At 51.4% G+C, this 25,568-nt stretch overlaps 2 protein-coding genes across 6 annotated transcripts; both read left to right on the top strand.

The window, feature by feature from the left end:
- The first annotated feature begins 411 nt into the window (after window positions 1-411).
- On the top strand, window positions 412-19,044 carry usp19 (ubiquitin specific peptidase 19). Of its 5 annotated transcripts, none has more exons than XM_076026656.1 (26): window positions 412-743; window positions 1,646-2,057; window positions 5,326-5,454; window positions 5,553-5,689; window positions 6,549-7,097; window positions 8,098-8,389; window positions 8,479-8,635; window positions 8,736-8,807; window positions 8,936-9,051; window positions 9,588-9,820; window positions 9,910-10,102; window positions 10,192-10,325; window positions 10,411-10,569; window positions 10,687-10,797; window positions 11,046-11,156; window positions 11,268-11,369; window positions 11,458-11,598; window positions 11,704-11,822; window positions 11,947-12,090; window positions 12,665-13,092; window positions 13,179-13,289; window positions 13,653-13,869; window positions 14,261-14,413; window positions 14,510-14,676; window positions 14,772-14,947; window positions 15,927-16,732. In XM_076026656.1, exons 2-26 carry the CDS (start codon window positions 1,835-1,837, stop codon window positions 16,257-16,259), a joined length of 4,707 nt encoding a protein of 1,568 aa, XP_075882771.1. In that variant the 5' UTR covers window positions 412-743; window positions 1,646-1,834; the 3' UTR covers window positions 16,260-16,732. The 5 variants fall into 5 exon arrangements, with proteins under 5 accessions (XP_075882771.1, XP_075882770.1, XP_075882774.1 ...); XM_076026655.1 differs by having other exon boundaries at window positions 9,582-9,820; XM_076026659.1 differs by lacking the exon at window positions 15,927-16,732 and adding an exon at window positions 17,919-19,044 and having other exon boundaries at window positions 413-743.
- A 389-nt stretch (window positions 19,045-19,433) lies between these two features.
- LOC142888401 (uncharacterized) lies at window positions 19,434-23,914 on the top strand. The gene is made up of 6 exons (XM_076026653.1): window positions 19,434-19,827; window positions 20,504-20,676; window positions 20,763-20,981; window positions 21,356-21,516; window positions 21,609-21,741; window positions 21,947-23,914. Exons 1-6 carry the CDS (start codon window positions 19,575-19,577, stop codon window positions 22,121-22,123), a joined length of 1,116 nt encoding a protein of 371 aa, XP_075882768.1. The 5' UTR covers window positions 19,434-19,574; the 3' UTR covers window positions 22,124-23,914.
- Window positions 23,915-25,568: the final 1,654 nt, after the last annotated feature.

Here is a 25,568-nt window from a genome sequence, read left to right as displayed (position 1 = left end):
AATATCAGCACCACTGTGCATACTATAAAAATGATTTTGGCAGGAAAACATACAAGTGCATTTTTATGACATTTTTAGCTTATTGCTCTGATATGTCCTGTTATGTACAACTTTATGTTTATAACACATTTTCAAATTTAACATCCTTATCTTCGCTCCTGGCATGTCACTCTACTTTTTGTCTGTTATTGCTGTTATTGTGTTTTGATTGTTGATGTTATTTTAGATGTAATTTATAAATGTCATTTTTTTTCTTATTAAGAGTTCTTTGCTTGGCAGATTGCATTTTTATGCTCGATAAGCGTATCGAATTATTTTATTTTGCTAGTCAAACGCGGGGAAGCGGGGGGAGGAGGCATACACAGCTCCAGGTCACGTGAACGCGCCAGGCAGCCAGGAAGTATTGTGTATGCGCGCTCTCGCCGCACGGTCGGCCCGCACGCACACACTCACATAGCGGCTGATGATTTTGTTTGAAACAAAGTGGACGCTGGTGCCGCAGAGGTCGGATGACAACAAACTGAGAAGCGGCTCGTTTCCCCGCTTCCTCATTCGGTTCAACGGTTTTTATTTTAACCACCGCGGCTACAGACATGGCTCCGGGGTAACTGGGCGAATATTCCAGAACCGCCGTGCTGGGCTACGGGTTTCTGAATGCGGACAGGGAGCGCAGCGGCCCGCAGCCTTTGAAGGAGCTCCGCCGCCTCCGCCTCTGGCATCGATTCTCGCCTAATTAAAGCCCCGTAAGTGTCCTGTTTTTGTGCCAGTGTCTATTGTGTGCTTTTGTCGGCGACGGACACCGGCTGCCACATGTTGTCACGTCGCCCCGGTCGTGTAAATCGTGAGGACGGTACCTGATTTTAATTCGCTACGCCAGCTAGCGTTAGCTCAACGTGGCTAATGACTTTAGCTTAGTGGAGACGGTTTTGCCGATGCTACCCGCACTGCGCTCTGCTGGATCTAAGATACCGGATTTAACGCTCCTGCATTTCTAAAGTCAATAAAGTGTTTTTGGAACTTGTCGAAATCCTCTCAGTCGATCAAACCTCGAGCTCGTACCGCAGAAGCTGTGTTCTGTCCGTCCCCGCGGACGGGGGGTTGTGGGAGGGGAGGGGGGGGGCGAACATCGTGGTGTCCGTCTTAATTACGATGAAGGGACGCTTTATTGTTTTGCCACACCGTCCCACTTTCGAAAATCGAGTAATTGCCAGAAAATGTCACGTTACACAACCCAGGTTTGGCTCCCCTAACCGGGTGGAATACAACAACCGCGGTTTAAAATTGAGCGAACCTCCGCAGTCGGCAGGCTAACTGACCCGGTAAAGGGAGCTAACGACTCCGGGAATCGAAAGCGTTGTGTCCAACACAATTGAAACCGACATTCTCTTTTCCAAAGGTCAGTGTCACGGGCCGCGTCAAGACGATAAATCGCAATGATTGTGTGACGTTTGTCATTTGCTGCCCGAGAAAACAGCCTTGCTTTCAATTTTACGCCTTTAAGCTCATTTGCCGGCTAGCCAGCTAACTTAGCTCGGCTGTGGTCACGACGAGCCGTTTACTCCGAGATACACGCCGACGCCAAACAAACCCTCGGGCTGCTCTACGTTCTCCTGCTGAATAACTGCCTGTGTGCCGTCTCTCCCAGGCTCTCCCTCTCCCCTCTCTCCCCCCCGTCCCTCCCCACCGGCTTTCCCGATTCTCTTCTGGGAGCGATCAGTCCTGCATCATCGCCAAGATAGCCGGGCCAGGCAGGAAGAGACACAACTCTGATCCAGACCCCAGCAGCGGTAGCGATTCTGGCGACGGGCGGCCGGTCAGTGCCAAGTGCCTGAAGATGTCCAGCGGCAGTGGTGGTGAGACGGTGGGCCGCCGCGGCGGTGGCCACCAGAGAGGTGGTGGTAGTGGAGGAGGAGGAGGCGGCGGCGCCAGGGAGAACAGCACGGACCTGTCCTCCAGCACCAGCAAGAAGAAGCAGAAGGACAGAGCGAACCAGGAGAGCCGGGAGGCCAAGAGGGCAGCCGCAGCCGTGGACGGGGTCATCGCTGAGGTCAAGAAAGGTGAGTTGGACTCGGCGTCTTTGGCACAGAGACACGTTTGTTGTGATTCATCCCAAATGTGTGACCGTGATGAGGAGTGGTTGCTGGGGATTAATGTCGCTGGCCAGATGGAGCGTTTCCTAAATCCTTTAGATTTTTATCGGACTCATCCTTCCGCCGAAGAGCCCGTAGAAAGTGTTTGCGTAGGGGGTGCAAAGCTTAAAATGTGATTTGTCCAGCCATCTGTCTGTCAGTTTCGCCAGTCAGATTTGTTAGCGCGAGTTGGGTTTTTTCTTGTGGCGCCACAATGACAACAGCATGTGACCCCCATGTGGCTAACTGCAGCGCTCCGTGGTGTTCTTCATGGTCAACTCCTTCCAAGTCCAGTCAGCAGTGCAGCAGCCCCTCTATTCCATTTTTGTGTTCTTCTGAAATTAAAATGTTGACAGATTGGAAACGCCTTCTGTTTAAAATTGGCAAGACGGACGAGCCGGAGATCGGCTTGCATCCTGAGTGATCCCGTTGGTGGGCACTTAAATTCAGGGCCTGTCAAAAAACTGGCAGATTGCTCAAAAGTCAATAGGACGAGCACTGATTTAATTCTGCAAATGGACAAACACCCTTTGATTCTACTTGGAAGTCATGAAAATGCCCTGGAGGCATTTTTGCTTGCTTTGCAAATGGAATTAAAATGATCGTGAATTAACCGTAAGCCTCTAAGTCATAATATTCTTCACAAGTATGACGTGCAACGTTTATTTTGACTGTTTGTCACAAATCATGCAGATAATTTTTTTCTTCAGAGTAAAAAAAAACAATACAGCTGATCGTTTTATTTATTTATTTTGCTACGTCTCAACATCCAAATTTTCAAGCGAGACCCGATGACATGTCATCGTCTCTCTGCCCCCCCCCCCTCCCACCCCCGTTGGTTTGCCGCTCTGGCCATTTGTGTGTTGTGGCAGGAAGCTGCACTTTATGACGTTGGGTTATTAAAACCAGACGCCGTTGTCTCTTGCTGTTTTTTTCCCCCTGTTGCTTTTATGCTCAGTGTCCCCTTCTTTATACTCTTTAATCACAGAACAACTCCCACTCTTATCTCCAGCCACATTCACGGTTCGGTAGTTTGCACCTCCACATGTTCTGGCCCGCACGTACGGAGCTATCCGGTCCTTTTGAGCGACTGCCGGGAGTGTGCGCCCTCATTGGCTGATGGGTTTTATGAAGGAGAGCGGCCATAGTAGTAAGTACGGCAGCGTCGGGTCGAGCTGGTTGTGAGGCTTGAGGTGGTTCAGTGTCTGCTGTCTTTACGAAATCATGCTTCATCATCTCTTCACAAAAGCATCAATGTCATCATCTTCATCACAAAAAACGCCCTGTAGCTGAGATCTCTGCGGCCCTGCGCAACTTCAGTGTTATCTTTAATGCAGAAACTGTTTGAAGAAGCACCAATGGGGGTGCTGTCGAGCCACGACTGGTTTGGCGGCTTATCGTTCATCTGTGACTGTGGCGCACAATGATAAAGGTGTGGCAATGTGATTCATTCCATTGTACCTGAGAAGTTGTGCTGCGTGCTGGTGACATTATCAGAAACGCTTCCTGAAGTCGGCACTGTCGCGTTGGAAAGTAGGACGAGCCGAGATCGTCCGCTGGCCTGCTGTTCGTGCACTCTCACAGGTAGTTGACAGATCTAAAGAAGGGAACTGAACTCTTGCCGCTGCCGTCCGATGACGACTGGGTGCGTGACGGCGTGCATGTGGAAGCGAAACGTGCACTAGTTGGTTGACGCTACAACTGTGCTATTACTCAATTTTAAATTGAAATCTGATTTATTAGTCAAGATGTTAAAAAAACAAAACAATTTTCCTCTCACATGCTTCTGGGCTGTGCGCCTCTATTTTACACAATGTGAAAGTTTTGCACTTTATTCATTCATCGTTGTTGGAGATGATAGAAAACATTTTTTTTTTTGGTGAAAGGCAGTTAAGGCCATCACTTTATCTGCAGGGGATCCATTTGTATTTGGTTCTTAAGTTTTCACTTTATTCTCAAATAAGGGAACTGCATCTTTGTTTATGAAGAACCTGCTCATTTTCAAGTGAGGTTTGGTGAGGTTCTCGCTTCAATTCCAAGAGATTCATCTCTGTTTGGTCAAAAAGACTGTAAATGTTGTCACTTTACTAAACCCCAAGGAGGATTTACAGTATATTTCAGTTGCACTTTATTAGTTATAGTATTATCAAAAAAATTGAAATAAAAAATCTGAGAAAAAAAATCAGGATTTTATATCGTTCCAAAGTTGCCCGGCCCTAGTTGACGCTGCGGAAACGAGACGGATGCACACAGCCCTTGCTAGCCGCCTTTTGTTTGTTTGTCCACCTTCCAAAACAAGTGGAGGGTCCAGCAAAGCATCAGTTTTAGCAGGAGGCTTTAAACACGGGGCTAGTGTGCTGTTTTCTGGTCTTCTGGAGCTGTTTTAGGTGTGTGTGTGTGTGTGTGTGTGTGTGTGTGTGTGTGTGTGTGTGTGTGTGTGTGTGTGTGTGTGTGTGTGTGTGTGTGTGTGTGTGTGTGTGTGTGTGCGCTTGAAATCCGAGCGCCACCGGCTGGGAGGGGTCGGATCTCTGCTGGTGACCTTTCAGTCGCGCTAACGTGGGACCCGGGAGGAAGCTGGTGCAGCAGCAGTGGGTTGGTTCACGCTGACGCTGTGGTTCTACCGCGATTCGACAGAGTTGCTTAGCGTCTTTTGATTTTTACCATCGCCTGCTCGGCTGGCGGGACGTTGGGCTTCGGCCGGTCTGGGACGGTGGCAGCTCCCGCTTCATGATGATGACGAAAGGTTTGTCGCTTTCGCTCCCCGGGTCGGCGGATCGGTTTTCTGGGTTGGGTTCCTCCCGATGGTTTCGCCAACGCGTTGTTGTGCGTCTCTGTGTCTCGAGTCTGTCAGTTGCTGTTGCGTCGTCGCTCACTTGGCACGCGGTCGGCGTGGCGTGGATAATTTTAGACGTCCCATCTGTGATTGCTGACTTGACCGTCCTGCCGGCTTCTCCGTGTCCCCGAGCGCCTGGGACTGAGCCACTGGCCTCAGCGAGGCTGTCAGCAGGTTGAGTGTGGTATGGTCGTGTTGGTTGGTCAACCGTTCCGGACCAGGAGGGAACCCGAACTTCTCTCAGCTCCTGGTTTCTCTCTCTTTTTTTTAACGTGATTTTAATGATCTGCTGGTTTTGCTGCTGCTCCACAAGCACCCAGTGACCGACCGAGCGCGCGTCTGTCCTCGTGTCTCCGCCTCCAGATGTGTTTGTGGACTGGAAGCAGAACGTCAACGAGGTGACGGTCCGACTCCGCTGCGGAGACGGAGTGTCTAGGGCGGAGGACGTCTACACCAGCTTCACCGACACTCACTGCCACGTGCTCTTCCCCGGTGAGTTGAGTCGCTCGCACAGGCTCTCCTCGGTTGCCCGGCTGAAGTTCAGTTCAGCGGGACTGACGTCAGTCTTCGTCACACCCCTCCCTCCCCAGATGGTCGTCAGTGGAGCTGCCCGCTGCAGGAGGAGATCGAGGCCTCGTGCAGCAAGGTGCAGTACAAGGAGAAGGGCGGCTTCCTGCACGTCGTCATGCAGAAGAAGATCCCCTTTCACATCTGGCCGTCTCTGAAGGTGAGTCTGGGCAAGCAGGAGATTCTATTCCCCCACCACCTGCACCAGGAGGGATATTATGGCCGAGTGGAGCGATGTCTGTATGCACTTTGCACTCAACATCCTGCAATTATGCATTTTACTGGAAAAAAAACCATGAGTACCTATTGATTTTTTTTGTTTTTTTTATTCTTCTTCTAAATAAAGTACTTGTATAGCTGTCTTATCTATCTGTAGCTGCATTTCCATCACGGTTTTCAAAATAAAAGCGATATTTCAAGAATTTTGACAAAGCACAATTGCAATCTGCGGGTGTTTCCATTGAATGGCGTGAGGCACCTAAGCAGCAATTCTCCTAAAATCTCGTCTCTCTCGGGATTCATGAGAGTTTGCTTTTGTTCGTTTACGTTTGTTTGCTGTCAAGAACGGTTGTTATATTTTTCTCTTTGATGACTTGTGAAAAATATATCGCCTCCCACTCCGTCCAAACGCAACGCAACATTTTGACTTCGAGAGAACTGGTCATGTGACCACGTGTGTCACGTCCGCTGACGTGTAAATGTGGAAAAAAGTGTTGTGTCGGTGACACTTTTGTGATACAGTGTATCTCTGTATCAGTACGTCTGAAAAACCACCCCTTGCGAAAATACTTTTAGTGAAATTCAAGAGGTTTTTCGAAGTTAAGGCGTTTCCATTACCACTTTTTTATTGCCATATTTCGGTTTTGTGCAATTCTCGGGGAAATGGAAACGCAGCTTGTTTCTCTCTCTCTATCTATGTATCACTATCTCTCTAACTCTCGCTCTCTCTCCAACTAATTTTCTCTCTGTGTGTTGTGGATTCTGGCTGATTCTGTTGTATTGTTTTTTCGTGCGTTCAGTCCAACAAGAGGGAGAAGGAGACTCCTCCCCCAGAGAGCCAGAACAACAAGGAGCAGGAGCAGCCCGTCGCTTCGGAGCCGTCGGAGAAACCCAAGCTGTCGTCCTCGCCGCCGCAGCCTCCCTCCCCGCCGGGACATGGACCGGCCAGGCGCGGCGGGAAAGCCGAGCGCGGCGTCAAGCGCGGCCTGAAAAACAAGGCCGCCGGCGCTGCCGCCATGGACTCTGCGGCAGGGAAAGGAGCCGCGGACAGCGCGGCGAAGCCGACCCAGAAGGCCGAGCTGCTGCAGCAGGAAACCGGCGCCAAGCGCAGCGGTGTGCGGACAACCAAGACGGCCTCCCCGGCCGACAGGGCGAGTGCAGCGGCCAATGAGAACGCCCCACCACCACCATCACCACCATCACACGCACAGCCGCCCGCTGGTCGGAGCCCGCAAGTGCCACTTACAGATGAGGACAACCGCTCAGAGAGGCGGCGAGACGAGCAGGAAGAGAAACACGGAACCGCCGCCGTCACCACAGCCTCTGCCAGTCACAGCAACAAAACTCAGGTGAGCCTCCACACATGGAGGGAGAGACCCTGGAGGCAGGAAGGACAAAATCTGATAGGAAATGGTTGCAGTATTTTTTTTTTCAATTCTATTTCAAGAGGACAATGCACATTAATTTACATTCCTGTCAATGTGCCGGTGTTAACCACAGGCTAATTTTCCTCCGCAGTCCACTAGCCTGATGTTAAGAACCATAAAAAACACAAAAAGGGCACAAGGGTGATAGTATATAAAAACAGGAACACAGGAGACATAAAACTCGAGTTAAAAACAGCAGACAAATACAGCACTGCTGGAGCAAAAGCAACAGGAAGACAGTAATACACAAAAAACACCATTATGCGTGGTGCAGTTAATATATTTACAATTGGGCAAGATTAAATGTCAGTGATGGATAATTGAGATAGAGGTGCAGCAATGCAAAGACCCGAGCAGTGTTTCCTGTTGGAGTTGTGCTAAGGACTGAGTAACACCACGAAACTGAAGACTGAGTGCAGTGTAATAAAGTGATACAGTGCTCATGGAAGTATTGCAGTGCTCATAGAAGATGTTGAGGTTTCTGATGGTAGTTTGGGAGAAATGACCTCATCAGAAATGCCAGAAACACCAGAAAGTGGGACAAACTTGTAAAGAAACCAACCCCGGCGGTTGTGGTTCTGGCTGCCACATTTTTATTGGCCACTTTGTTTTTCGTGTGCGTAACTAAACGGTTCTCCTTGTCTGTGCTGCGTGTTTTTCAACACCAGCTGATAACCGACTCTTATCAGCTGGACTTGACCGACAGTCTGGCCGTCTTTTCCTACCTGACCTAAATGTGGAACGTTATCGACTTACACCCGAGTTTATCTCCGTCTCTGAACTCCAGCTTCCGAGGTGATGGCAACAAATCTTTAGCTTCTCGAGTCCCGACTGGTCTTGATAGCTGCAGCCAGGAGGTGGGCTGTGGGAAGGGTTGCTTGGAAATCTCCAGCTCAGACTTGTCCTGCCTCCTGTGCTTCAGGTGGCCGAGGGTCGGAGCCGGTCCTCCAGCCGGGCCGACAGCAGTGACGGCCAGGCGGCAGCAGCGTCCTCAGGAACACCGGGGGGAAGAAGTGACTCTGAGAGCAGGTCAGCAGAGCAGAACTCGGCGCAGGAGGTAGCAGCAGCAGCTGCTGGAGCTGTAGAAGCTGCAGGGGCGCCGTCCGCAGGAGGCGAGTCGGCCGGCGGGAGCTCGCTGTCCGGCAGCGGCGACGGCGAGGAGAAGCGGGACCAGTCGAAGGAGGAGCCTCCGCTGGAACTGAGGCAGCAGGAAGGTCGGTGGAGAAGGTCCCCCGGGGGGCAGAACTCTGCGGTTCCGTGTGAGGTTCTGTCGTTTTTAACCGGCGGCTGTACCGTCCCGCAGTCCCGGAGCCGATGGTCAACCTGCAGGTGGTGAAGAACGACTCGTACGAGAAGGGCAACGACCTGATGGTGGTCAACGTTTACATGAAGGGCATCTGCAGGGACACGGCCAGGGTGATCTTCAGGGAGCAGGACTTCACCCTCATCTTCCAGACCAGGTACGCTGTCCAGGCCTCTCCGCCTGGAGGACTCTTCTGGTATCGCAGCGTCACTTAAAAACAACCAGTGACCCATTGGTCCTCGTTGTCCTTTCCGCAGGGATGCAAATTTTCTGCGGCTTCATCCAGACTGCGGACCAAACACGGTCTTCAGGTGGCAAGTCAAACTCAGGTAACCCCGCCAGGTTGTCACTGCAAAGGACCGAAACCTCCTCTGCTTCAACCCAGCCGACTTCTTTGACACCTTCCTCGCCCTTCCCCTCTCCTTCCTCCCCTTCTTCGCCTTCTCCGGCGCCTCAGGAACCTGATCCAGCCCGAGCTGTGCAGCTACTCCTTCACCCCGTCGAGGTTGGACATCAGCCTGAAGAAGAGACACAGCCAGCGCTGGGATGGTCTGGAGGCTCCGGCCACACAAGGTACGTCTACACAGTGCCTGCTGCTCCCCTTTGTGTTGTCAACTAATAATTCCTCACACACTGGGACCAAAAACATTGTCTTCAGTATCTATCTGCAGTGTAGAAAGTGGTAAAGATGAAATAATTGCGTGAGAAGATGTGTCCAAACTTTTGACTGGTAGTGTATATATAGCAATGGTCTCGCTCCAACCTTCTAGCACCACCGTGTAACATAGGAAGCCAGCGTGGACAATCAGCCGCCTGACAATGCATGTCGTATTTAGGGTGAACGCTTGCGTCCTGAAATAAACCAACGAAGAAGAAAATGAAGATGGTGCTCAAATTTGTATGTGCACACCACTGTAGTTGACTGGCAAGCTTGGGATTGAGAGGGCAAGCGAAAGAGCGCGGCAGTCTTAAATGTAACCACTCGATGTTGCTGTTTCTTCCCAAAATCTCCAAATATTGCACACTTCCTGTTTCCTTCCCCCTTCCTGCCGGCTGCCAACCTCGCGCCTCCTCACGGCGAGCGCCATTCTGCTCTGTTGAAGGTGCAGTGGGTGGCGCCAAAGTGGCTGTGCCCTCCAGCCCCGCCTGCATGGAGAGCAGCCAGCCGGGCAGCAGCCAGCACAGCCTGCCGGCCAAGCAGGAGCCCCCCCGGGTCGGAGAGGAGACGCCCAAGGCCCCCAAAGCCCCGCCCAGGGTGGAGGACGGCGGCCTGGACAGCGTGGGGCCGCGCACCGTCCCGGAGCACGTGGCCATCGCCAAGACGGAGCCCGTCGTCACCACGGTCAGTAGGACGGTGGCGCCGCTGAGCGGCTACTCGGGCGGTCTTCGACCTTGCAGCGGCTCAGTCTGCCTTCTGTCTTTCCCTCGCAGCCCAAACCCACCTGCATGGTGCAGCCCATGACGCACGCATCGCCCGCCAGCAGCGAGCGCCACGAGGAGGAGGAGGAGAAGAAGGTGTGTCTGCCCGGCTTCACGGGGCTGGTCAACCTCGGCAACACCTGCTTCATGAACAGCGTCATCCAGTCCCTGTCCAACACCCGGGAACTCAGGGATTACTTCCACGGTGAGAGCAGCCGCTGCGTCACTGCCAGGAGAGAGAAAGGCAAATGAAATTGGTCCTAAGTGCCTTTTGTGTGCGTTTTCCATGCTCAGATCGGGCGTTCGAGGCAGAAATCAACTGCAATAACCCGCTGGGGACGGGAGGACGGCTGGCCATCGGCTTTGCCGTGCTGCTCAGGGCCCTTTGGAAAGGAACCCATCACGCCTTCCAGCCGTCCAAACTCAAGGTAGGGGAACCTCGGCGGAACGCGCCGCCATCGAGCTGCGGCGCAGACACGAGGCGCTGAGCCGCTTCTCCCGGTCTCGCCCCAGGCAATCGTGGCCAGCAAAGCCAGCCAGTTCACGGGCTACGCGCAGCACGACGCCCAGGAGTTCATGGCCTTCCTGCTGGACGGCCTCCACGAAGACCTGAACCGCATCCAGAACAAGCCCTACACGGAGACGGTGGACTCAGACGGGCGGCTGGACGAGGTAGGTAGATGACGACCACCACCATCCGTGAGCGGTTTCGAGATGACTGGGCAACCCGGAGCTCCTGGTGGCCGCGCATGATCTCGGCCTGATGGTGGTGTTTGTTGGTGGGTGCAGGTGGTGGCGGAGGAGGCGTGGCAGAGGCACAAGATGAGAAACGACTCGTTCATCGTCGACCTCTTTCAAGGCCAGTTCAAATCCAAGCTGGTGTGCCCCACGTGCTCCAAGGTAGACTCACTCACTCACTCACTCACTCACACTCACACTGACTCTCTCTTACTCTTTCTCTCACTCATTCACACACTCACACTTACACTCACTCACTCACACTCTCTCACTCTCACTCACTGTCTCTCTGTCACACACACACACACACACACACACACACACACACACACACACACACACACACACACACCCCCACACCCACACACACTGAAGTCCCGGTCTTTAAACTTCCGCCCTCCCGTCTCCAGGTCTCCATTACCTTTGACCCCTTCCTCTACCTGCCGGTGCCGCTGCCCCAGAAACAGAAGGTGCTCTCAGTTTTCTACTTTGCCAAGGAACCTCATAAGAAGCCCATCAAGGTGAGTCCTCCACCCGAATGCTCTCATGAAGACATGCTTCAATTCTTCCTGCTGCTGAACCTGCTGCTGAAACTGTTTTTTTTTTTTTTTGTGTGTGTGTGTGTCTGTCAGTTTTTGGTGAGCGTCAGCAAGGAGAACTCGAGCACGGCTGAAGTCCTGGAGGCCATCTCCAGGAGCGTCCGGGTCAAACCGGAGAACCTGTGGTTGGCCGAGGTCAGGATGCAGAATCAGAAACGGTCGTCTCAGTTGCGCTCAGAAGGGGAAACTGATTTTTTTTTCTCCCTCTCTCTCTTGTTTCCAGGTGGGGAAGAACCGCTTCCAGCGCACCTTCCTGCCCTCCCACTCCCTGGACACGGTCTCCTCCTCGGACACGTTGTTCTGCTTCGAGGTGCTTTCCAAAGACATGGCCAAGGAGAAGGTGGTGCTGCTCAAAGTGCAGCAGGTAGAACAAACTCTTCCATCAAGTGGCACAAACATCTCCTCCACCCGTTTGCGGCGTCTGCCTTTACTGACGTCGCTCCCGCTCCCTGCTTTTCCTGCCTTCCAGAGACTCCAGGTCCCCAATATTCCCATCTCCAAGTGCGCCGCCTGCCTGAAGCCTCCGCTGTCAGAGGAGGACAAACTGCGGCGCTGCACTCGCTGCTACCGGGTCGGATACTGTAACCAGTGAGTGTTTCTGCCAGTTTTTACTTCAAAATGACTGATTCAGAAGCTTAAATGTTTGCAGCCTGGACTCTTGAGGATTAAAGTTGCAGAGTTTGATCAATGTCCTCCCCTCTGTCTCTCTCAGGGTGTGTCAGAGAAACCACTGGCCCAATCACAAGGGCCTGTGTCGACCCAACACGGAGAACGTGGGCCTGCCCTTCCTTGTCAGCGTGCCCGAGTCGCGGCTCTCGTACGCCCGCCTCACCCAGCTGCTGGAGGGCTACTCCAGGTAGGAAGCCGCCCCGGCCTGGAGCTGTGAACAGGAACAGGGAGTGGCTGCTGGCTGTTCCAGTGTGGTCAGGTTAAAAACAGCGGGACAACATGTTCTCATTAACACAAGAGCAGTGGACTAAAGGCCCCTTTCTTGTTTCTCTCCCACCATCGCTGCTCACCACAGACCAATCAGGGACCGTTTACACGGAGACAGATTTTTTTTGAAACCGACGATTTTCTAAAACGCTCTTGAAAAAAATAAATAAAAATGTTGACACGAAACGACTTCTTTAAAAATGTTCTGGAAGCAACTGAAAACGATGTAGTACCTGTGCCCGGCCTGGCGTGGCGCAGGTACTACATCGTTTTCAGTTGCTTCCCTGAAGGCGGAAGAAGAAGAAGAAGAAGAAGAACACCAGAAGCAAACTGTGTTTAAAGAAGCAGCAGCCTGCTAACAACATTAGCACCACCTAGAATAGAAAGATCGCTCGTGAAAAGATGGTGTGGATAAACGACAGACTGACATCACGTCAGTCATCATGTCCATCATCTCCACTTGCTCATGTTGCTGCTCACCTCTCATCCTGCAGGTTCTCCGTCAACGTGTTCCAGCCTCCCTTCCAGTCGGGCCGGACGTCCCCGGAAGCCTCCCAGAGCCGGGCCGACCTCCCGCCGATGCCGGCCGTGTCCCCCGACTCGCTCGGCTGCAGGGACGAGGCGGCGGGCGGCGGCGGCGGCGCTTCGTCCGATCCGGAGCCGGAGATCGAAAGTCAGCAGGAGCAGGACGAGGAGCAGGAGCAGAAGAAGCAGCAGGCGACGGAGGAGAGCACTCAGGCCTCGGCCCCGCTCCCTGCAGAGCTAGGCTCCTCCCTCTCGTCCTCATCCTCCCAGACCTCGCTGTCCACCACGCGGACGGCCGACTCCGGGTTCTTCGAGCCGCCGTCCGCGGCCTCCTGCTGCTCCCTGGACCCCCACGCTGAGAAAGAGACGTCCTGTGAGAAGGCGGTGAGACCTGAAGGTAACGCCGCCACTTCCGACACACACTGTTGGCTATTTACCCCCATCACCCCGCTCTTATGGCTCCTCCTGCTTTTCCCCCTGCAGCTGCCGTCACCGGCTACCAGCAGCCCAGTGAGGCGGCGGCGGGTCACGGCAGCCAGTTCTACATCTCCCTGCTGGACCCCGGCAACAAGGAGCAGCGGCTGGACGAGAAAGGTGCTCATCTCCGTCTGAAGGGGCTCATCTCCTGATGATGACGACGACGACGATGATAATAGCTGCGTTATATTACAGTTTTTCGCAAAATAAAACCGTGATTTCCAGAATTTGGACAAAGTACAATTGCGATTTGCAGGTGTTTCTATTGACACTTTTGCGATATACCTCATTAGAGCGTCAAAACCTTTTAGCCATGTTTGAGAGGCTTTGCGAAGTTTAGGTGTTTCCAATACCAGTTTTTCTTGCGATATTTAGGTTTTGCGCAATTCTAGGGTTAACGAAAACACAGCTACTGATCAGGATGATGATGATGATGACGACGATGACCACCTCACTGACCCTGTGCTCCCCTCTCTGCAGAGGAGCTGCTGGCCGAGCTCCCCGAGGACGCCACCCTAGAGTTGGTGTGGAAGAACAACGAGCGGCTGAAGGAGTACGTCCTGGTGAGCTCCAAGGAGCTGGAGTACGAGGAGGACCCGGGCTCGCTGAGCGAGACGGCCCGAGCGGGACACTTCACCCTGGAGCAGTGCCTCAACCTGTTCACCAAGCCGGAGGTGCTGGCGCCGGAGGAGGCCTGGTAGGAGTCGGCCGCGATCGGCGTCCGTCCTCGCTCATCTCTGGGGAAACGTCGCAGATTTTACTGCAGTGAATTCTGTCAAGGCACTCTGTCTGTCTGTCTATATATCTATTTTCATTTTATAAAGCGCTAAATCATAACCAAAGGCGTCTCCAAGCCATTTGCACAGTTAATAGAGAAAGTGAACTGATCTCTCTCTCAGCCTTTTTTTTCTCCAAAAATATTATGCATAAATATTTTGCAACACTTCCAATTTTGTGCAAAAGCAGTCTTTTTAAATGTGCTGTTCCCTGGAGATGGTTTTGATTTTTGTTTGGACATTTAATTAATGGTGTGGAACTACAGTACTTTACTTAGATTTTGCTCCTCCTACTCTTCCTCTGCTCCGCAGGTACTGTCCAAAGTGCCAGCAGCACCGTGAGGCCTCCAAGCAGCTGCTCCTGTGGCGGCTGCCCAACGTCCTGATCATCCAGCTCAAACGCTTCTCCTTCCGGAGCTTCATCTGGCGGGACAAGATCAACGACATGGTGGACTTCCCCGTCAGGTGAGGCCGATTCAGGAACGATGAAGTGAAAATTTACTGATTTGATTGCGTGCGTTCACACTAAACCTCTCGTCACGTGTCGCCGTCCCCGCTCAGGAACCTGGACCTGAGCAAGTTCTGCATCGGCCAGAAGGACGACATGCAGCAGCCCCCCATCTACGACCTGTACGCCGTCATCAACCACTACGGGGGGATGATCGGAGGGCACTACACCGCCTACGCCCGGCTGCCCAGCGACAAGAACAGCCAGCGCAGCGACGTCGGTGGGTGGAACGTCCCAGTGTAGCCGCCTGTCCTTAAAAAAAAAAAAAACCCAAACAAAAACAAAACCTCTGCTCACCGAACCTCCCCGCCACAGGGTGGCGCCTGTTTGACGACAGCACCGTCACCATGGTGGAGGAGAGCCAGGTGGTGACGCGCTACGCCTACGTGCTGTTCTACCGGCGGCAGAACTCGCCCGTGGAGAGGCCGCCGCGCTTCTTGGTGCCCGGGGGGGCGGAGTCTCCCTCCGCCGCAGGGGCGGCTGCCAGCCAGGTGAGCCACAGATTCTGTTTTGATTTGATGACAAAACTGATGACCGATGAGGTCTGATGAACATGTTTTTTTTTTTTTTCAACATACAACACTCTGAGGTATTTGTACTGAACAGTAATGTTTTACAGATGCGTTCTACTCTTTTATATTTTTTATTTTTTAATCCATATATTCACTCCCTTGGCTTCCCTCCCTGTGTTTGGAATTTTTGTCTCAGAGCTGTAATTTATTTTTAATCTTTGTTTTTTTTTGTTGTGTTTTATTGTTGTGTAACTCTTGGGGATTCGTGGTGAAGTGCTGCAGAGCTGGGAGTGGGGAACCCGGTGTTTACCGTAGCCGAGGGTGTCGCCACGTTGTTTGGCCAGGTCAAACTGCGGCATCACGACGTGAGGAACGGTCTGAGACCGTTAAGGGCCGCCGTCATGACAACCAGACGTTTCGGCGCCGTCTGTCTGATCCAGTAAAGGAGGTTCGGGCCCCGACGCCGGAGGTCTTCCTGAGAACTTTGGCCCTGTGGCTTCTTAACGACGCAAGCAGTCGATAAACACATTATTTTTTCTAGATACTCTCTGGGTGCTGAAACCAACTGAAACAAGTTTTATTTTTATTTATTTATTTCCCACCTAGTCAGTTCCAACTCTAAAAAACCTCCAGAAAACAAAACGTATTTAGCCCTCTGTTTAGAGCCTCCTGCTGAAACGGTTTGACCCTCCAAATGGTGGTCACAGAGGTCACGGAGCAACGCCTGTGTTTGAGGTGAACCTGGGAGAGTATCGGTGCCCCCTGTGACATCACAATGGGCTGATTCAGCACGCACTTTGTGGTGTCACATGAGGACGAGATGTTTTTTCCGTTCCAGCAGCGGGCCGGGCGGGGCCGATTCGACTGCCTGTGTGCTGAATGTGTCTTTTGAGATTCTAGTGTTTGTTTAGCGCTCGCCTTTGTCCCAGAAGCTGACTCCGGTTTCCGCCAATCGCAGGCCTCTCGGATATGGCGGGAACTGGAGGAGGAAGAGGAGGGACACAGCCACAGGGACGCTGTGGGATTCTTTCAGTCAGTGCTGCGGCGGAGGCAGAGGAGCCCCGGCGGGGGTGAAGAGGAGGAGGAGGAGGAGGAGGAGGACAGAGCTGAGGGGGCGGTGCCACACCACCGCTGGGGCAGCAGCAGGAGGAGGAGGAGGAGGAGCGAGTCGGGTTACGGCGAGGACGACTGCCGCTGGTTCTTCGTCCTGGCCACCCTGGTGGCCGCGCTCGCTCTGTTTGTCAGCCTGGTCTACCCCCTGCTCTCCAAACTGGGGCTGCGCCGCGGCTAGCAGGCTAACGCCGCCCACATCCAAAGGACGAGAACTCGGGTGGGAAACTTGAAGGCAGAGTTAAATCTGCTGCCCCCTCCTGGTGAAACGGTTCAGCAGCACCGCACGTTTTCCCCCTCCAGACTGAAGCTGTTACCTCGAAGCCGTTGATGCTGCAGGCGTCACTACAGAGTTTTTCTTTTAAAAACACGTCCGTCAGCCTGATTCCAGCAACTGCACTGCACCGCTCTTCATCTTCTATGCATTGCACTGACTCCCGTGGATGTCGGCACCGTACACAGGAAGTGGACCTTCTAGCCACCGAGCTGCAAACCTTAGAAGTTCCTGTTGAGCTGCAGATTTCTTTTCGTATCTTGTTTTTTCGTATTTTTATTTATGCATTTTGTTTTTACTGCACTGCGCTTCGAAAGACACTTTAGGACCTGGAGATGGAGGAGAGGGCACTGCATCAGTTCCAGTGTGACATCCTGAGATGACAATTGATTAATGAGCCTTAAAGTTGCAGTCTTGTTTTCCATTTTAGTTCCGCTTTTCTTTTCCAACAGCCGTTTGTCGATTATTTTCTATTGTTTTCTATCAAAATTTGCTGTCACTGAATTCAACAATTTTAAAGCCATAAAAGAAAGAAGAGATTCTCAGGAAAAAAAAATGTTGTTGTTGCTGATGATGATAATGATGATATTTGAGATTAGAAGAGTAGTGAAGCACTAAACCAGAAGCTGCCGTCCACCTCTGAATGTAAAGCGATTTCTTCGTGGCGACGCCACTTTTGCTCCAGTGTGTTTGAGCTCAACCGCCAGAAGCAGAGTTCACAACCACGCAGAGCCCCCTGGGCTTATTAAGTTTCATTTAGCTACAGATATTCAGAGTTTTTCTTTTGTTGAAAAAACGCATCAGGTTCTAAGTCCTTTCCGAACCGTCTCTCGGTGCAAAATGCAGTTTTCCTCAACTGGTCGAACTGAATCTCGGCCCTGCTTACTGACAATAATAAGCTCCTTTATTTAAACGTTAACTGCATATAAAACTCTTTAATGTGTATGGACGGTGTGTTGCGGATGTTTCACCCCCCCGAGCGACTGTTTGGTGTTGACTGAACTGACCTGATGTCGGATGTGACTGTGTGTTTGACCTCTGCTGCCAAAGCATGTTGGGGAAAATCGTGATGATCTCTCGTAGTTATTACCCTTTAAATTGCTTTATAGTAGTACTGTAACCAAAAGGTCCCATACTCTGTATCAGTGTCTCCGTCCAGGTGTTGGCCCTGCCCTCTGAAACCGCCTTGTCTCCGCCTCTTTCAAACACGCAGTTGGTTCAACCGAGCGTCCCTTTTAGCAGGGCTCGGAAACCTTGCTAGCGTTTTCTCAGCAGGCGGCAGTAAACGGGGCTAAATGTCCCACGTACGGGACAGAATATGGGACCTTTCAAACTGAACCACTTTGCAATAATGTGTCTGAATGCAGAGACGTCCATGCTGCTGCTGCTGCTTTCTTGTATCTGTTAGTAACGGTTAAAGTAAATCAATAATAAACTAAAGGACTATTTCTTGGACAAATGGATCTGCTCTTGTGTCACATGCTCTCTCTCTCACTCTCTCTCTCACTCCCCTCAGGCCACCGCGGTCCATGACTCACGCCATTGGTTTTCTTGTATTTCTTGCAGGCCTCCAGCCAGTCTCTCTTCGGGGCGGACCTGGACTCGGAAGGACCGCCCACTTTGACCCCGGAGGTGCCCTCTGACCTTTTCGCCCACTCTGGCTCTGAGTGTGCGGCGTCGTCCTACAGCAACATGGAGGAGGTGGACTAAGCCTGAGACGCCGCCGCTGCTGCCAGCTTTGTGTTTGTTTGTTTTTTTTTGTTAATTTTTTTTGACACAGCGCCCCCTGGAGTGTGGGAGTGAGGCTGCAGCGCCGGGCGACGCTGGCTTGCTCGCTCGCTCTCCCTGGAGGGGTTTTGTCCGGACCCCGCCTGTGGGAGGCGCGCTCAGTACTAACCAATCATACATGGTCCTTATACTCACCTCGATATACTCACCGTTTGATTACAAGCTCTCGTTCTCTTCATCCAGCGTGTTTGGTGTCATTTAGAGAAGCCCAAGCGTCTCGTTTACTCCCCCGGGGTTCCTCTCTGTCGCTCCGACCGATTGGAGTTCGGACCAACGCACCTTTTTCTTTTCTCTCCCTCCTTCCGAACAAAAGACTGCAACCCGACCTGTCCAGCTGCGTCCGCAGAGGCCGCCAGGGTCCAAGGGGACGTTTGAGTCACCAGTTTCTGTCATGTGTGTATTCTTTTGTCGTTTTTCTGAGGTGCTGCCCGTTTGGTTTTGTTTTTTTGTTTCCCAGCAGCTGATGTACAGCAGAAGGAACTAGGATGAGGGTTTGAGCTGCTGCTTGTTTCTATTTTAATTTTATTTTTTAATTCTACATACAGAACGCTCACTTTTTGTTTCTGTCCCGCGTGGCTTTTGGAATTCTGATTTTTGCCCCAGTGCTAATTTGACTCCCTCCTTTGTTTCTTTTTTTTTTTGTACTTGTTTGTGGATGCGTCCGTGGAAAGGCTACAGTAGGAAGGGAAAAAGTGCATGACTGCATGTTGGAACAGGCTGTGGACCCCTCGCCTGGTGCCGCCCCCTGAAACAGGGCCTCATTTCATTCTTTTTAGTTTTGCGTGTGTTGTCAAGTGTCGCCCCTCCCTCCTTTGTAATGGGCTGCGTATATACAGTGGTAATTATTAAGAATATTCCTGTGGATACATATAAATGGTTAATATAAATAAAGAAACTTTTGGGATCTGCTGCATCAAGAATATTTCATTCTTCATGTCGTTTGTGTCAAAGTTCTGGAAACATCATATGTTACTGGAATTATAATTATAAATATAATAACTTACTACAACAATATATTCCTGGACATGAATATCTGGAGGTAAAAAAATATCTAATTTTCTCAACTAATTATGCTATCAAATTAATGAAACGCATCTGAGCTGTGTTCATTTCTGTATAACAAGGCATTTTTATATTAAATTGTACTTGGTGAAACACCTGCAGAATACAGGTTTATGACAGGATGTACTGTACCATCTGCCAAAGCAACTATGCGCTTACACGTCATTCCACGTCTTTGCCAGAGGATGGCGACATTTGCCCCACAATCTATTCGCCTCAATGAGGGGAAGAAGAGCGCAGGATTACCCGGAAGTGCCGGCAGCGAGTGACTCAGAGGGCTGAGCATGTAGCGAAGCCGGCGGGAGGCCGGTTTGTTGTGGAAATACTTTGAAAGCCGAACGAACTGCCACCAACACTTGACGTGTCGCTCTCATGGCGGAGCCGAGCGAGAAGTTTAGCCGCGGAGGAGCGAACCAGGACGGGACGGAGGGCAGCGAGCAGCCGCCGGGTGGGACCGCGACGGTCCCCCGGGAGCTGAGCTCCCCGAACCGGAGCAGAAAGTTGATCCTCCACGTCGACCTGAACAACACGATCCTGATTTCAGACGCCGTGACGTCCCAGGGGACGGTGGCGGCTCTGGACTACTTCCTGACGACTGTCACCTGGGGGAGAATGAGCAAACACGGTACGGAGGAGGCTCGGTGGTCAGCGGGGAGAGGCGACCTGTTAGGGGCCGTCGATAAAGTGCCATTCGAATGAAACAATTGTATTTTCATGTCTTTGTTGACAAAATCACCAAAATAATTGTATCAGTGAATTAATCATTGTCAGAATCGGACCCGCAAATGTAAGGACAGCAAGAAGAAGAAGAAGAAGAAGAAGAAGAAGAAGGAACATGATAATAATAATAATAATAATAATAATAATAATAATAATAATAATAATAATAATGATAACATAGATATATATTTTAAAAGGCTGCTATTACATGGAATGAAAGCAGTTTTTATGACCAGTTTGTAGTGAAACTGCCCCCTTAGCCATTGTGCTGCTGACACTGGGGTGTTCGTGTTCATTCATTCATTCATTCATTCATGCCATTGATTTTGCGATACTTGTCACTGTCGTTGAAACACCCTCAGGTTTTGGTTTCAGCGCACCTCCCTATTTCAACACAATGACCCAATCCCACACACCCACCACACAGGTAAAGCCGAGGACAGGCTGCCTTACTGTGGAATGACAGCCAAAGTTATATTAATAAATCACACACACAAATCTGGATCACTTCTCAGTGGATCGTTTTTGTTTTTGTGATGTACTGTAAGTGAAAAATTGCATTTTGTCCACATCCTGTGCAGGGAAGTGGGAGTGGCTGAGCGACTCCCCCTCCCTCCTGCCACCATGCGAGGGCGCTGTCAGCTACTACGCGCAGTTTGGACGGGTGTCAGGCTTCACCACGAGGGCGGGCCGGCGCTTCAGAGCCATCCTGGACCAGCACCTGGAGCTGCTTCTGTGGCCCGATGGCCTCAAGGTGAACTCCCGCCCCCTCGCCCTGACTCCGCCCTGTTCTGTTCCGTTCCAACCGGATTGTGCGTAGTGACCGCCTGATTCCTGCAGGCGGACCGTGAGCTGGTGACCAAAGGAGAAGACGGGCGGCTGTACCACTGGATCCTGCCCTCCTTCTTCCAGCTCCTCAGGGACCTAGTGCGGGAGGGGCGGGACTTTGCCGTCCTGTTCCGGACCTTCGGGACCGACCTGCCCCGTGTGCTGCGCACGGTGCAGCGGGCGCTGAAGGACGGGGCTCACCCGCTCTTCCCAGACCTGCCCGATCTGAAGGTGAGTCCTGACCATGGATGGATTATAAGAACTGAATACATGGATTGGCAATATGGCGATGTTCCGATTTTTTTTCCAGTGGTTGTTTGAGGTACTGCAGCACAAAATTCCACTGGGCCCAAAAAGCATTTTTCCATGGTCATGGTCTTTTAGTCTTTCAAAAATTCTATAAGGCCATAATAAATAAGTCCACCAGAAAAAAAAGATTATTCCTAGCATCACATCACAGTTGTACGTGCTGCTGTGTCTCGGCTGCTTCTGATTGGCTGATGTGTCCTGATGCATCATGGGAGTTACAGCAGCATGGTGTGCACATGTCGTCGTTTCGGATCACTTCCTGGTCCTCCTGACTGTCACTTCCTGCCGCCCCGCAGCTGGACGTGAACCCAGCAGCCGGAAAGATCCGCTGCAGCCGCTCGGCGACGGTGCTGAGCAGAGACGGCGAGCAGGTGTCGACCCGCGACGGCGAGAGGGGCCTGTACCAGTACCTGAGCTCGGTCCAGGGTCTGGGGGGCTTCCAGGACCACTTTGACTGGTACGTAGCTCCGCCCCCTCCGGCTTCGTGTCGTACGGGTGGTGTCGCTGCCTCTTTTTTTTTTTACTCATCCACCTGCGCGTCCCCACCAGGTGGGCCTCTCACACCTTCTCCATCCGCGGCGGGAAGCCGCTGTGGGTTGACCCCTTCGACCCGACCGTCCAGCACATCTTCATCGACGACAACATCCGCCAGAACGACAACGACACCATCGTGCATCCCAAGGTGTGCCGCCGCAATACACAACACACACACATGTGATCAATTTCAGTCTGTCACCAGACTTCCCTTTTTACAGGTTTCTATTTTTTTTCTATTTTAGAAACCTGAACAGGAAGTCTGACTTTCGGTTCCTCCTGCTGCCAGCTGACTCCTTTCTTGCTAATCGGCTTCCTGACTTCCTCCCTGTGTTCTTCCATCTTCCCGGCAGGTCTTCCTGGACCCGAGCACCGCCGAGACCCGCACTGCCTGCACCTCGGAGCTCTACGACATCGCGCTGGTGCAGACGGACCTGCTGCGGGCCATCTCGGAGCCCAGCTACTTCACCCAGCGCGTCCACATCTGCATGGAGAACTACGAGAGGAACGTCCAGCAGGTGGCAGCCTAGAGCGCTACACTGGTGGCAGCAGCAGGAGGAGGGGGGGGGGGGGGAATAGGAGGAGGAGGAGGAGGCCTGTCTCAGGTTGTCGGTGCTGGTGAGAAGCTCCAGCTCAGGGGTTCTATATACTCACAAAGAACCACGTCAACACTACGTCTGTGTGTCTGGGTCCTCAGGTGGAACAGAATCTCGTTAAGCCGCAGAGCGCCAACAGCCAGGCTTTTTTTGTTTTTAATCCTTTTGTAGCAGCGGCTGATTACTAGCGGAGAGATAAACAGCCGCCCCACCGTCTGCAGCTCATGTCTGACGCAGTAATTGGGGTCGGACGTGTCGGAAAAAAACCTCCAGGCAGGTGATTTGTTCGTGCTCGTCCTTTGAGTTTGAGATCGTCTCCCGACATCGGCCGTCCTTCAGACCGTTGTTTTAAGGTTTTAATTCTGCAGAACTCACTCGACCGACGCGTCTGTGTCTGCCTGGCGCGACGGATGCCCTCTGTGATGTCACAAAGGGCACATGACCTCTCACCTCTCCGCCCACTGAGACTGCATGGCTTCGTCCTTCTTCCAAACCAAGTGGGAGGTCTTTTTTTTTTAGCAGCTGGTCATCCAGATTTATTTTCTTCAAAAAAATGGATTGTGAGACTCTGCTGATGAGTACAACTTTGGCTGTGTTCAGACTGCAGGCAAATCTGATTCCAATCAGATTCCTTCTGAAATCTGATTTTTAGGGCTGACTGTCCTCACTGTTTTTTTTTTCGCAAATGTGAAAATGGGATCTGGCTCTGGGCCGCATTATTGGCCGATCTGACAGGTTGCTGTTCAGACTGCTGTCCAAATGCGATTTGAAACTACCTCCCCAAGGTGGTTTCAATCCTTTTTTGAAAAAAAAATCGGATTTCATGTGATTTGTGACTGTTCAGACTACAAAAGAGCCATCCGGTTTCAATCTGGATGGGCTAAAAATAGGATTTTTGGCCGGCAGTCTGAATGCGGTAATTGTACTTTTCAAGAGAAGTCAAATCAAAGTTGCAGCACTGGGAAACCACTTGAACCTCATATCGTTTTGCAAGAAAACAGAAAAAAAAAAGTGTTTTAGTTTGGTTGTTTCGGCTTTAGGGTTTGTTTGCACTGAACCATTGTGCTTCAGTTTTAATTTTTTTTTTTCCATTTTACTTAGAGACCTTAATGTGACGCTGAATGTGCGTTTAAGGCTGATTTTATTTTAGTTTTTATTGCTCCAAGGGTGTTTTTAGGATTTATTTATTGTTATTGGTTACTGGGTGTATTGTTTTTTTTATACCGTTTCCATTATTTATCAGGTGAGATTTGGAGACTGAATTTTTACTAGTGTGGATAATCTGGATTAAAAAAAATAATAATAAAATAAAAAATCCATTATCTTTATCTCTGCCTGGTGGTCACTGCAGACTTGTCTTCTGCACTGATGAGCCAAACAGCTGCCCACAGTTGGCAGACAGCGTTTTTTTGGTCGGGGACTTCCCTTCCTCTTTGCTCGCTTAACGTTAACAGTCACTCATGCAGTTTTTTTTGCCATGGTTTTTTTCCGCACAGAAGCAGGAAATAGGAGTCTTCCAAGAGGACGTTCAAATTCACAGTTAAATGATGCATTTACGGTCAAAGAACTTTGTCCTTTGCAGTTTATTTCTTTCTTTCTTCCTCAGATTTTACTTGAAGCCTCTTTATTTTTTTAAATAGAACTTTTACCAAGCTATTTGCTACTGTATGCGTATGATGGTTGGATGTATATTCAAAATAAATGAAGCTCTGTTCAGCGTAACAATGCTGCGTTTCTCATTTATATCGTCTTAAAAGTCATCGAAATCTTCACATTCAGTGACTGAAGTTCATTCTGCTGCCTCAAAAATCTGTGATGTGACTCAAACAGTTTAATCCATAGGTGTCAAACTCTGGCCCGTGGGCCAAATTTGGCTCGCAGTGTAATTATATTTGGCACACCGGTATTATACAGCACATGTACGGCTAATAGTACAAATCCCTGAATGCTCTGCTGGTATTTTGGCACGTTGCTAAGGACAGGAGGCTCATTGAAGAGTATTATTATTACTTGATTGGTTTATTGTTGCTATTCTATATATTATTAGCCTGTGGAAAAAGGTTACTGTTGAAGTTTAAATCAGAAGGCTGATAATAACAAAGAGGCTTGCGATTTGTATGTACATTTTATTTATTTTCTTTCATTTGAAATACTATTTTGATGTGTATGCAATGTAAAGTTTAAAGCAAAGTGCAGAATTAAGCTTTGCAGACCCCCGTGACCCTGAATAGGAATAAGCGGGTATAGAAGATGAATGAATGAGTTCCATATTCAGGTTATAGCAAAACTTGTTTGGGACCATACAAAATTGTTCGCTGGAAGCTTTTTTTTTTTTTTCAACAACTATCAATGTTGGCCTGCGACTTTGTCCAAGTTTTGAATTTTGGCCCCACTCCGTATTCAGAGTTTGACACCCCTCAAACGAGCCGGACTAAGTTCTACTTCCACCTCAGTCCACATGGGGGCAGCAGTGCAGCTCTCAGCGGCCCCTTTCCTCACCACCTCCTCCGCACGCAGCAGCAGTAGCAGCTTCCTTCCTTCCCCTCGTCAGGTGAGTCCCAGAGTTACCTGATCCGGAACCAGCACCGGCAGCGTGTGGACGTCCAGGGTCTCCGGGTGGAGGAAGCAGCAGGTTTCGGTCCGGGCTCCGGGCGGGCGGGCGGGCGGATGGAGGGAGACGGATGGCACCGCGGGATTGCGTAAAAATGCGCGCTGGTGAGTGAGGGGAGGAGACAGGCGAGGGAGGGGGAGGAGGAGGAAGAGGAGGAGGGTGAGGAGGAGGAAGAGGAGGGGTGGAAGTAGGGCGACACTCGCTGCTCTCCGCCGGATCCAGTCACTGGAGCGTCTCTCTCCCTCCGCGGCTGGCCGGAGCCTCTGCCGCCCTCCGGACCTTTTACGCGGAGCTGCTGCGGGTCGCTGCGGGTCCCCTCCGTCCCGCCCTCCACGCCCGAAGGTGAGCACCGCCGCCTCACGCGCCGTCCCCGCAAACTTTCCCCGCACGCTCATGTGGCCATTTCGCGCGCACAGTTCCACCCCCGCTTTTCTTTTGGAACGCCTTTGACGCGAGGGCGGCGCACACGTGCGGTTCTCACGGTTCGGGGCTGAATCGCGGGAAGGGTTGCAACAGCGCGAGGACGCGATGACGCGCGCTTTTGGGGTGTCGCGGCGCGGCTCCAGAGAAGGAAACGGTGCGCGCGTAAATATCCGCGGAGAGCCAGGTGTGCACGCGGGAAGAAGCTCCGCGCGGCTCGGTGATTGGGATGCGTTTGGTGGTTGCGCTGCGGGTCAAGTGAGTGACAGAGACTCCCAACAGTCGCCATCGCCTCCACGCGTCCGGAAAAGCAGCAGTGTTAGCCCTGTGCTTGCAGCCCTCTGCTGA

This window comes from Nelusetta ayraudi, unplaced genomic scaffold (genome assembly GCF_046127955.1).
Source record: "Nelusetta ayraudi isolate G7.1 ecotype Tasmania unplaced genomic scaffold, CSIRO-AGI_Nayr_v1 ptg000019l, whole genome shotgun sequence".
In the NCBI taxonomy this organism is placed as follows: domain Eukaryota; kingdom Metazoa; phylum Chordata; class Actinopteri; order Tetraodontiformes; family Monacanthidae; genus Nelusetta; species Nelusetta ayraudi.
This window is presented reverse-complemented; position numbering and strand designations above follow the sequence as displayed.